We start from the raw sequence: 12,723 nt of genomic DNA, 5'->3' as shown, positions 1-12,723 counted from the left end.
TTCAGCTTGGGAAGACTTCCAGGAAGCCCAACACAAAGAGCAAAACCATACAGCAAGTGTATAGCATCTTCCACAGCACCACAGGTGCACAGGAGGCTGTTCTGTATGCCCCAGACATGGTGGTTGATCTTGGTATAGTGAACCACACCAACCTGAACCTAAGCTGGCTCCAGAGGTGGCTTGGGAGCCCAAAGCCAGGCGGTCATTCATGCAGCCTGGTGGTGATGTGGGAGTTCTTGGAGTGGCAGAGGCTCTCTCCTGCTCTGTCCATCGCTGAGAACGGATGTTGTTATTAGTTGGATGGAAAGTGGGCAGCACTGCCCAGATAGGATTTCTGCTATTCAGTCAGTGGTGAGGTATATCCCTGAACAGTGGCAAGTGTGGCATTTGCTGTACTTTGGTGATCCGTTTGTTGGCTGCATTCTAAGGCTGGATGTTAAGTGGAGGAATATTGGCAAGTGCCTGGGATATTTCTCACGGTATGATTAAGATGAGTGTCTACTAGTCAAGTGTGGGCAGAGTTTAACCATCACTACGCATTGGGGTACATGCGGTTATGTTCTCGGCATGTTCCCTGTGATTACCCTTTGGGGAAAATCAAAGCTGCAACCAGTGAACCAAATTGACTGGATCCCGCTTACAGTGGACCTAGACAAGGAAATGCTGTGTGCAGTTGCTGAGAGGAAGAGCTTTCAGACAGACTGCTTGGAGAACAAAGTGGCAGCTCATAGGACACTCAAGCTGAACCCCATGCTGGATCATTTTTTGCGGTCTACTTTCCAGAATTAACTTATTTTAAATTTCTTTTTATAAACACTAACCCTTGAGGAAGAATCCTTGCTGAATGCAACCAATTTTTTTAAGCTATGCCATCCCACCAGCCAACACGTGGATATTATGTTATGAAGGCTTTTTATAGCTTGGCACCAGCAAGAAACGTTCGCAACATTTGGTAGATTTTTCTCACCTGCTTGCATTGCTGGCACCTGCTGCTTCTCTCGCACAAGCTGGATGATGTCAGATACCACAATTTGTGGCTCAATATCTTCTTCTTTCCTCTCATTAGACTGGCTGTCTGTTACAAAACAATTGCAGCTGCCAGTTTCCTTACATAGGATCACCCTCCAGTGCCAATAGACAGACATTAAAGTGTCTTATGTTGACTTCTGCCAAAAGTGAGACAAATTAAAACCATTTAGTATTATTCAAGGTAAGTTTAAAAACAGCGATTGCAACACACATTACCAGAACCTTTGATTTTTGGAAGAGAATAAAGCTACTTTATACTTATTTAAGAGGACAGGTGCATATCCAGGACATCAGATGAGTGAAACTAGCTTTCATCCAAAACTAACATCAGGTTTCCTTGTATAAAAAGGCCCTTTCTTCACGTAGTCTTGAACCAGAGGCCTTGAGACAGATTAAGTCAATTTAAACTACAAACTTGTTTTCCATTAGGAAGTTAAATATACAACCTTATAAACAAGTGCATGAAAGCCAAAGATACTTCTATATACTTTCAATGTGAGAGACCAATGCTTATACAAAACAAATTTCTCGAACAAGGTTGCTTGGATATAAGAGCAAATGTCCCAGGAATACAAGATTTGCAAAAAGGAAACAATATAAATGTTTAAATATTAAATTATTTCCTGCAACATGAAAAGAGGTAAAATGACTGTTACAGATTTGAAAGGTACATGTTAGGAAACAAATTAACTCAGAGGGCATTTTGGTGGTGGGAGAAGGACCAGGTCAGGGAAGAAGAAATGCATTATATTACTAACTTGTTTTAGCTTTTAACAGGGAGTCTGAGCCTCTTGAGGCTGCCCTATTCCTGGAAGGGAAGAATTGGAGGGAAGGGGGAAGATGTAAATGTTAGTTGTCTAAGGTAATGATTTAACTGTTTATGGATGGGAGAGACACCTGCAGGTTTGTGCGTTTACAGAAGCAGATGTGTGGAAATAATGTATCTTGACCTCAGTCACCTGTTCTTGAAATCAAAGATAAATCATCATTAACCAGGGAATAAAGCTATATTATTTTTAACATTGTGGGAGACATCTTAGTTCCTGAGACTTATATTGCCAAGTTATATTTGTTTATACTGTTGTAGCAGTGTTGGTCCCCGGATATGAGAGAGACACGGTGGGTGAGTTAATATCTTTTATTGGATCAAATTCCATTAGTGAAAAAGACAAGTTCTCAAGCTCCACAGAGCTCTTCATTGAGAAAGTCTAGAAAGAAACAAGGCTCTAGCACGAGGAAGTTTCCCCTCCATCGTTGGGATGATGCGAAATTGGTGTGGCCACACTGAGTGAATGGTGTGAGCATAACCCGACATGACTTAAACACGGCTGAATGGCTGCAGAGGATCCTGGGAGCAGGTTCCCTTTAAGCAGAAGCAAAATTTGATAAAGAACGGGCAAAGTCTGCAAGTACGATCGATGTTGAACCTATTGGTCAGGAAATACGGGCCCATGCAAAAGTAAATATCACATGCATAAAGTTCCAGCATGGAGCACAGGTCAACCTGGTTGTAGTTACCTTACAGCAAGACACCATGCAGAGAGCCAGAGTGAATGACTGATGAGTGAGTAAATGTGCGATCTGTGTTTGGTAGCACTCCCCCCAATCCCCCTTCTAAAACACTAGTTAGGTAAAAATTAGTAGCCACATGCCCACTGAGCATACTTACAAGACATGTGACTCCTTGGCCGGGGGGGGGAGAGGGGAAAAAAAAAAAGAGTATAAGAATCAAGCAAAGTAAATTACTCTTGGTTGGAATTCCTTAATTGACCCTTGAAGCCACACTTCTTCTAGCAACACTAGATAGAGTAGCCAAAACTCTGCTCTGTAAACTAGAGTAGGACTGTGAACCAGAGGGGTCTCAAGGCAACCAGGGCTTGATTCAGGAGGAACCAGAGACAGACCAGAGGGCTGAGAAGAACAGACCAGGAGGAAAGAAGATGTCTATAAAATTGGTAACCACCTTCTCTGTTTGCCAAGCAGGAACTGCGTGAGGCTAGTGTGGGGCCTATTTGTGTACGTTTGTGAAAGAGACTCATTAAGAGGAATGTATAGCTCTTAATGTCTAACATAGGAGTTATATGCTTAATATAATTCTTTACTGCTTGTGTAATTCCTTCTCAACAAACTGCTGTGTACTGCAGATAATTACTGTGGGCCTTTTTCACTGGTATGACAATAATCCATCGGGAGCCACTCAAGATCCATTTCAGGGGTAGTAGTGGCCCCTGTTGTCAACATCCATCACATTACATCAGCAAAGCAACCTGACTTTTCTTATCAGTCTAGAAAACACCTTTGGCCATCTTTTGACTTTAATCTGCAAAGGAAAGGCAGGGAACAAAGCTGTTGGAGACCCAAGTAGCTTTTCTAAGTAACTCTGGGTAAGTGAACAAGAGGGAAGAAGGGACATGTGACATCTCCTACACTCGCATTTAGTATGCGCCGGACAAGTATGTAACCTAGGATTACTGTATCTCCACTTATTACAATAGCAAGAAAATATTAGTTGATTCTTTTCCTTTAACTTTCTCCATATTTCCAGATGCTGACTTTGACTGCCTTAGAATAAAAATATTATCCAAGAGTATAGATGGTAATACTGCTATACTTCAGGATTATCTGCATTATACTTGAAGGTGACAATCTTATGATTTAAAGAAAACTCATTCAGCAAGTTTAGCTTGGAATAAAATGGTTGTTTGTAAATAAAGAATGAGACTAGCAATGTTTTAACCATGAATCCTTCAGGAATGGTCTGAGAAGGATTAAGTATTATCTAATTAGAGTTAATTACTGTACTTCCCACACACACTACACATCATTCCTACCAAAGCCCTTCTGCTCTAAACACTGTTATAAGCTGTATTTTCTCAGTGTATAAAAATAACTTGTTTTATTTGCAGCCAACATGTTGCTGACAACTTCCCTCTTCTCCTGCCTCTACCTCATGACAAACTTTCCAAATATTGTAGGCTTTGCTGTACTTTTAAGTCTACTTTTAAAATAAGAAGCAGAGTGCCTGATTTTCTAAGGTGCTGAGTATCCAGAGCACCCACTGATTTAATAGAAGCTGCATATGCTTTGTACCCCTATGGCAATAAATAATTTTTTTTAAAGCAATAAGCCACTCCCAGTGGGAAAAGAATACAAGTAAACAAACTGTTACTCTCTAGGAGACCTCTATTGGAGTGTGTGCAGCATTACAAGAGTGAGATTCACAAAAATGAATACTATTATGATAAATTAATTTGGTTTGAACACCTGAAGAGAGTTAAATACATCACAGGCAACGATGAAAACAAGAGAGACTACACATGCAGAGATAACTATGTAATACTGGAATTTCAGCAGAAGATAAATACTATAAAAGTATAACAGTATTTTGTACTTTATTTGTTGATATGGCACTATTCATTGTTTCTCTTTATTATCTCACATGGTATATTTCAGGAAATATTTCTCCCTAGTTTCTTGGCTAATGTTTGGAATTTTCTAATCAAGAAAAATTTGAAAAAAAAAGAAAAAAAAAAAAGAAAAAGAAAAATATCCCTTGAGGACACCATCATAGAGCATCAGAGTAATTTTTCCTTCAGCAGTGAAGTGAAATGCAGTAGGGTTACTGTGACGTTCCCCTGTGGTGTTATCTAGGCCAGTGATCTGCTAGGTCACTCCAATCCTAGATGCTGGGAGCTAGCCTTACCCTGCTCTGCTGTGAGAGCCCACACTCCTAGGCTGTTCTCATACAGCCTCTGGCATGCAAGCTGCTCCTTGGATTGTGCAACCGAATGACACTAGCCAATATCTCCGGTCCCAGACACAACCATAGGAACCACCATCTTGCAGTGTCCAGTTATGCCCACTGGACACTGCAAACTGATGAACTCATATAAGCTTAAAAAAATTGCTATGTACCAGGCTTATCATCTCAAGGGGAGTCTGACATGCTTCAAACCAAATGCATTGCTTCAGGTAGAACAAAACAAACTTACTAATTACAGACATATAATCACTTAATCTACGTCAAAGCATAACAAGCCAGATTTGGTCACATGAAACAAAAGCAAAATGGATTCTAAGATGATCATAACACTTTCAGTGCCCTTACAAACTTAGATTCCTCTCACCACAGGCTGGCTGGCTGCCCTTTAGACAGGCTCTCCCCTTTGATCAGCGCTTCAGTCGCTTGGTGGTGATGTCTGCAGATGGAGGTGGAAGAGCGAGGAAGAGCATGGCAAACGTCTCTCCCTTTTATTATGTTCTTTCTTCTCTCTTGGCTTTGCCCCCTCACCTCAACCCTTCAGAGTCAGGTGAGCATTACCTCATCGCAGTCCCAAACCGACCAAAGGAATGTGGGGTGACTCACTCAAGAGTCCAACAGATCCTGTGTTGCTGCCTAGGCCAGTGTCCTTTGTGCCTGTGAGGCTGGGCTGGGCTTGTCCCGTCCCATACATGCCCTGATAAGGTGTGAACTGCCCCTCTGCTCTTGGGAGTTTTTGCCTAGGCTTGCTTTAAGCCACGAGGACACATTTTCAGCCTCATAACTATATACATGAAATTACAACCTATAACATCAATTACTAGAACAACAATGCTCAGTACATCATAAGCCTTCCGAAGACACACAACATGACAAACTTTGAAATAGATACCACACAATCATATTATAAAGGATGAACACAGGGGTGTGGGGTGTTCCCCCGAGGTACAGAGAGAGCATCACAGTTACACCTCCGTGATCAGAAATTACTTCATAATTATCAGTTTAACCTTCACTTTAGAAGTTTGTTTTTTTTTAAATAAGGAAATCCAAAGAGATACATATTTACAACCTTAACTCCACCTTAATGAAGTTGTTTGCCCAGTTCATGTCTTTATTTTAAGCAACATAAAATATGTAAACTTAATTTGGGAGTCAAAGGCTCAGTGACTCAGGAAGCAGAGAAGTTGTAGTGGAAGGAAGCGTAAACACTGGGACTACAGGAGATGGAAGTGTGGGCTTCAACAGTGTAGGTGGATGTAGTTCATGGAGGGATAAGTAGCACTGGTGGAGGGTCACAAGTACACTGGAGAGAGATTTGGCGTGGCATGGAAAGGGCAGAAGGGAGGAAAAAAGGACACGCAATTACTTTGGGATGTTAGAGCTATTATGTGCCTGCATCATTCACTGTGCCCTTGACAGATACGAGTCCATGAGGGTCATTCCAAAGATACTGAAGTATCCCCCGTCATGTAGCGTTCATAACTCGGGATTTAGTCTAACCCAGAAAGGTGGCATAAAACTAGATTGTTTTTGGGGGGGGGAAAAAAAACACAACTACTAAATTTTCAGCTCAGTTCTCACCAGCTGTGATATGCGATTGTTGTTTCATGTTCCCAATGTAACAGAATGAAAACATTTCCACTTCTCAAAGTTTTGCCTGTCCTCTGAGCTCCTACATACAAATGCTGCCCTGACTTTTCTACCGTTGCAAGCTACCCCATTGACTTCAGTGTTGTTGCAAAGGGGAGAAGTCAGGTCAGAATTCGGAACTATATGTCAATGTGTCAACGAAGCAACACAATCAGAATATAAATGACTTCTGAAAAGGTTGCCTAGAGATTGTAAGTGGATTCTGTTGGTTGGGAAAGAGACATAGCCAGGGCTTCCAGAAGACGCAATGACTCGGTGCACCACCACAGCTTGTAGAGCTCCTATAGAGCCCTAACCATAAGTTAAGGCTGCTTTGCCCTGGCAGAACCCCAGGAGACGGGTGCAAACTAGGGATATAAATATTGGTTAAAAAAGTTTACTGGTTAAATGATTAAAATTATATTGTTTAACGGGGGTGGCTCTGGCTGGGGTCCAGCCCAGCCCGGGTGCTGGAGCTGGGGTCCCTACAGCTGGCTGGCTTGGTGCAGCCGCCCGCCCATGTTAACAGTTAGGTCCGATTAACAGTAAGCCTAATGCTAATCGGTTAACCAGTTAACCTTTTACATCCCTAGTGCAAACCTGAGGGGATGAATCCATCCCTGAAGGCAGAACTGCAAACTGCACTTCCATCTCCATGTCAGGAAATGTGTGAATCAAGCCCACTGTCTATAAAGCCAGCCTGCAGCATTTATAACGGATGTGCAACAAGGTGTGCAATGAATGCAAGTATTTCGGTGGCATACGTAACAGATGTTTATTGCAGGAAGTATATGACATATGGAAATTATATGCAGTATGGTTTGAGGAGAGAAAATGTGGGTGCATGCATCTTGGGTTATGAAGATTGTGCTCAAAGACTTGCACACTGTGGACAGGACACATGAGAATTCATTATTCTCACCCAAAGAGGTAAAGCTGGTCCAGTCTGTTTTACCCACAGTACATGAAATCTGTATGGTCTTTCAGCATGTTAACATAACTCACTGTTTATTGTCACCAACCTTTCATCAGCTGTGACTTTATTAAAGCGAATAATAAAAAAGTTATATAGTACACAGGTTAAGAAAAGAATGTGTGTACATCTAGGTATAGTGCTTAGATCATCCACAAATACCTACCCAAGCTATTCTGATGTCTGTTGAAAGTGTCACACAAAATATGTTGGCTATGAGCTCTCTTACCTCGCTGAACAGCTGGAATTTTAACTTTAAGACTTAAGACCATTGTAGTTTTTCAGAACAAACTCTTCCTGAAATTCAAAATGATAAAAAACCCACCCAAGAACAATTTATAAAAGAGTGAAAATCATGTTTTAGAGTCAATAACTCCAAAATTTATTGGATTTACTTCAACCTTCTCTACCCAAAACAGTCCTCAGGCCTAAGGAAGGGAAATGTCACTCCAAAACAAAAGTTGTTTGAAGATTTATTTCCTTGAAAGCTAAGTGGCGGTTCTAGCAGGATGGATTATCTGTCCAAAAACATGGGGGAACGGGGAGCTTAGATTGGAAAGTATCTTGCAACCTTAGATCTAGATCCTGCAAAATCTTGTCTATAGGAGCACTTCCTGAAAACACAAATTCATAGGATTAGGCCTAAGCTATGGAGGGAAGTATATGCTCCATAACATCCCTCTTATTACAAGCCAACATACTATTGGATTTCTTTGCTGTTTCATGTTGAACTGATCTATATTGCATGAGCTATTTCACCCATCACCATTTATGTTGTGCATTATTTCTAGGAAAGTGCAACACTTTACATTTAAAGAGTATTAATGTGTCTAATTCTCCTCTGCGCCTATTTGCCTGATCTATCCAGATTACTAAGTAAATTATACCACTCTGGGTTTTAATTACTTCACCTATTTTAGTATCATCTTACAATGTTGTACAATAACTTTGTCTAAACCATTAAAAAGGCATAAAAAAACAATAGTGCTGGTCCCAATGTAGAGCCCTTCAACACTCCACAACTCAGTTTTCACATAGAAAACATGCACCTTTCATTCCAAAGCTTTAAGAAGAAATCAGATAATGTATTACCTAACCCAGGAATCGACAACCTTTGGCACGCAACCCGCCAGAGTAAGGCCCCTGGGGGGCCAGGCCAGTTTGTTTACCTGCCGCATCCACAGGTTCAGCCAATCGCAGCTCCCACTGGCTGCAGTTTGATGCTCCAGGCCAATGGTGGCAGTAGGAAGTGGCAGCCAGCACATACCTTGGCTGCGCCGCTTCCCACAGCCCCCATTAGCATGGAACGGCGAACCGCAGCCAGCGGGAGCCGCGATTAGCTGAACCTGAGGACACAGCAGGTAAACAAACCAGTCCAGCCCACCACGGGGCTTATCCTAGTGGGCCAGGTGCCAAAGGTTGCTGATCCCTGACCTAACTCCATACTTAGAGATTATTTAATAATTCACCATGCTCTGTATATCCATACTAATGGAAATACAGTGGAACCTCACTGATGAAGTGATAATTAGTCTGCAAACCCAGTAATTCTCTCAAATAATTTTGAGTTTGTACCCAATTTTCGGCAAAGATTTAATAGCACATTGCTGGAACATGGTTTCATAGTACTACCATTTCATTATTTTAAATTATATATTCTAGTACATTCACTGTTATTTAAAACTATGCAGTATTATAAATAAAACTGAAGTACACTTGTCAAAATAAGTGAATGAACATGATGCAATATTCTTCACATTCATATTTGTTTGCTTCCTTGCAATGGGTCTACAAATCATGATTCTCAATTAGGAAGGTTGCCCTGTACACAAAACAATATAGGAACTATCTTCCTAAATGCAGTATGACATACTACAAATAGATGACTGACTTTTTTCCATGTAATTCTAATAAGGAATATAATGCATTTTAGAGTTATTAGCAAAACAATGCCAATTAAACTACTGGCAAGCCTTATTTCTTAAGTTCTACCAATGCAACCTTCTTCCTAAGGATATTCACATTTGAATTCATAAATATGCTGTTTTACCCCCCCCCCCCCCGCCACATCCCTTTTACTTTTTGCTCTGGGGGGTGGGGGTGGGGGGGGGAAGAGAGAGAGAGCATATTTTATCTCCAAGGTATATTTAAACTGATTTTAAAAGGTGTAGGATACTTTAAAGACTGAAGAGCTCTTTTTCTACTTCAGAAGCATACTGTGATCATCACTTTAATCTAAACTACCAGAGATTCCTATTCCTCCAAGATAAATTTTTTCTATAAAAAATCCCCTGTAGAGGATTATTAATCTCCCATTATGATTTAAATAAGGAAAAATTAATCTCAGAGCAGTTGCAGCTACAGTGTGAGTAAAACAGACCTCACAAGTCTTTAAAGGGGATTAAGATAATCAAGTGTAATTGTGTGTAATAAAAAGCTTCTCTCTCATGTTAATCTTTTCATCTTTCAGGTAGCCTTGCCTCTTCTTAGTATGAAGATCGACAATATTTATACTTTAAAATGGTTTCTCTCAGTCTCTCCTCCTACCAGTGAGGACAGCTCCACAAGTGAATTGCATGTTTTGCAAATTAATCCAAAATATGACATAGTTTAAGATATCATAGAATCATAGAATCATAGAATATCAGGGTTGGAAGGGACCCCAGAAGGTCATCTAGTCCAACCCCCTGCTCAAAGCAGGACCAAGTCCCAGTTAAATCATCCTAGCCAGGGCTTTGTCAAGCCTGACCTTAAAAACCTCCAAGGAAGGAGATTCTACCACCTCCCTAGGCAACGCATTCCAGTGTTTCACCACCCTCTTAGTGAAAAAGTTTTTCCTAATATCCAATCTAAACCTCCCCCATTGCAACTTGAGACCATTACTCCTCGTTCTGTCATCTGCTACCATTGAGAACAGTCTAGAGCCATCCTCTTTGAAACCCCCTTTCAGGTAGTTGAAAGCAGCTATCAAATCCCCCCTCATTCTTCTCTTCTGCAGACTAAACAATCCCAGCTCCCTCAGCCTCTCCTCGTAAGTCATGTGCTCTAGACCCCTAATCATTTTCGTTGCCCTTCGTTGTACTCTTTCCAATTTATCCACATCCTTCCTGTAGTGTGGGGCCCAAAACTGGACACAGTACTCCAGATGAGGCCTCACCAGTGTCGAATAGAGGGGAACGATCACGTCCCTCGATCTGCTCGCTATGCCCCTACTTATACATCCCAAAATGCCATTGGCCTTCTTGGCAACAAGGGCACACTGCTGACTCATATCCAGCTTCTCGTCCACTGTCACCCCTAGGTCCTTTTCCGCAGAACTGCTGCCGAGCCATTCGGTCCCTAGTCTGTAGCGGTGCATTGGATTCTTCCATCCTAAGTGCAGGACCCTGCACTTATCCTTATTGAACCTCATTAGATTTCTTTTGGCCCAATCTTCCAATTTGTCTAGGTCCTTCTGTATCCTATCCCTCCCCTCCAGCGTATCTACCACTCCTCCCAGTTTAGTATCATCCGCAAATTTGCTGAGAGTGCAATCCACACCATCCTCCAGATCATTTATGAAGATATTGAACAAAACGGGCCCCAGGACCGACCCCTGGGGCACTCCACTTGACACCGGCTGCCAACTAGACATGGAGCCATTGATCACTACCCGTTGAGCCCGACAATCTAGCCAGCTTTCTACCCACCTTATAGTGCATTCATCCAGCCCATACTTCCTTAACTTGCTGACAAGAATGCTGTGGGAGACCGTGTCAAAAGCTTTGCTAAAGTCAAGAAACAATACATCCGCTGCTTTCCCTTCATCCACAGAACCAGTAATCTCATCATAAAAGGCGATTAGATTAGTCAGGCATGACCTTCCCTTGGTGAATCCATGCTGACTGTTCCTGATCACTTTCCTCTCCTCTAAGTGCTTCAGGATTGATTCTTTGAGGACCTGCTCCATGATTTTTCCAGGGACTGAGGTGAGGCTGACCGGCCTGTAGTTCCCAGGATCCTCCTTCTTCCCTTTTTTAAAGATGGGCACTACATTAGCCTTTTTCCAGTCATCCGGGACTTCCCCCGTTCGCCACGAGTTTTCAAAGATAATGGCCAAGGGCTCTGCAATCACAGCCGCCAATTCCCTCAGCACTCTCGGATGCAATTCGTCCGGCCCCATGGACTTGTGCACGTCCATATCTGACAAAGTATTACAAAACTCAAGAGAAGAATATTTTTAATGCAACATCCACAACACAGGAGCATGGACGTGCAAGCTCGGAACTCAGGGAACCCATTTGTACAGTGTATATGCTAGGAAAATAATTTGCTTGTATGCAACTGAAAATACGACATGAAATCATGCACCCTTTTTACACAGTCACAAACTGACTACACACAGTGTTGACTAAGGACAGTCCGCCTGGAGCACAAGGCAAAGGGAACACAAAAAAAGGGATCAGTATTGTCACGCATGCAGGAGATGCAGAACTGCTCAGGTGACAGTGAATTTATGTAAAGAAGTTTCCCACTTCCCAAGCAGCCTTACATGAATTTGACTCTAACTCCCTCGCAAGCTTGATCCCTAAATTTGCAAATATTTTCTTCCTGGCTCCACAGAAAGAAAAATCAGGGCCCCTTAGTTAAAAAGGAGATTGCACAGACATGTAAATGAGAGGTGGCAACTCAAGGAGAGAGCTTGCCCTCAAGAACTTTGTTAATTTTCATTCTTGGGGAGCCCCTATGCGTCTTGTGGCACTCGCACCACAAGTGTGCCACAGAAGCAGCTGGGTCTAGGATTGGCGTATACCAAATTAAATTATTGGGTATGCCAAATATTTGTACTTACCCTTAGAGCATTATTAGCATAAACCTAATGTGCTGTGCCCCCACTGCTCAGTGCTCTTGGTCTCCTTCCATATCACTTTACCAAAAAAAGTTCAATTTCCACAGACCTAGCTTGCATAGATCTCTAAGAAATATGCTGAAATACCTTTGACAGAAACTAGAATTCCACCATGTTGCATCCTGCCATGCATCAGTTATACCATTATAATTCTCCCATCCACCCCATGAAGACACTTAGTCCAGTATAAGAGTACCCTATTTTAGCTTAACTTAAATCCATTCCCAAATGACATAAGCTAAATTGAAAGTGCTGTTACACTGGAATAGGAGTGTCTAAATAGGGGTTATACCAGTACAAATATATTGGTTTGAAATTCACACCTTAGCATGCAATGTCCTGTGAAGACAAGCCCTAAGTTTTTATTGTGTAATTTTGTAACATTAATAAAGGTTACCTGCATACACTGAGTGGAGTATGCTGCTTGCACCCCCCCTAAAA

General features: G+C 41.8%; 1 protein-coding gene across 9 annotated transcripts in view; it reads right to left on the bottom strand.

Annotated features, from left to right (window-relative positions):
* Nucleotides 1-12,723, bottom strand: part of MCF2L (MCF.2 cell line derived transforming sequence like) — a 262,711-nt gene that overhangs the window by 244,706 nt on the left and 5,282 nt on the right. For 8 of the 9 annotated variants that reach the window (XM_043505613.1, XM_038367742.2, XM_043504747.1 and 5 more), the window contains exon 2: nt 968-1,166. The exons of the other annotated variant lie outside the window; for it this stretch is intronic. In XM_043505613.1, coding sequence (XP_043361548.1) covers nt 968-1,145 — 178 coding nt within the window. In that variant the 5' untranslated portion in view covers nt 1,146-1,166. The remainder of the gene's footprint in view (nt 1-967; nt 1,167-12,723) is intronic. 9 annotated transcript variants of the gene reach the window in all.

Source organism: Dermochelys coriacea, chromosome 1, assembly GCF_009764565.3.
Source record: "Dermochelys coriacea isolate rDerCor1 chromosome 1, rDerCor1.pri.v4, whole genome shotgun sequence".
Lineage (NCBI taxonomy): Eukaryota > Metazoa > Chordata > Testudines > Dermochelyidae > Dermochelys > Dermochelys coriacea.
Note: the sequence above shows the minus strand (reverse complement) of the source record. Positions and strands in the feature narration are given on the sequence as shown.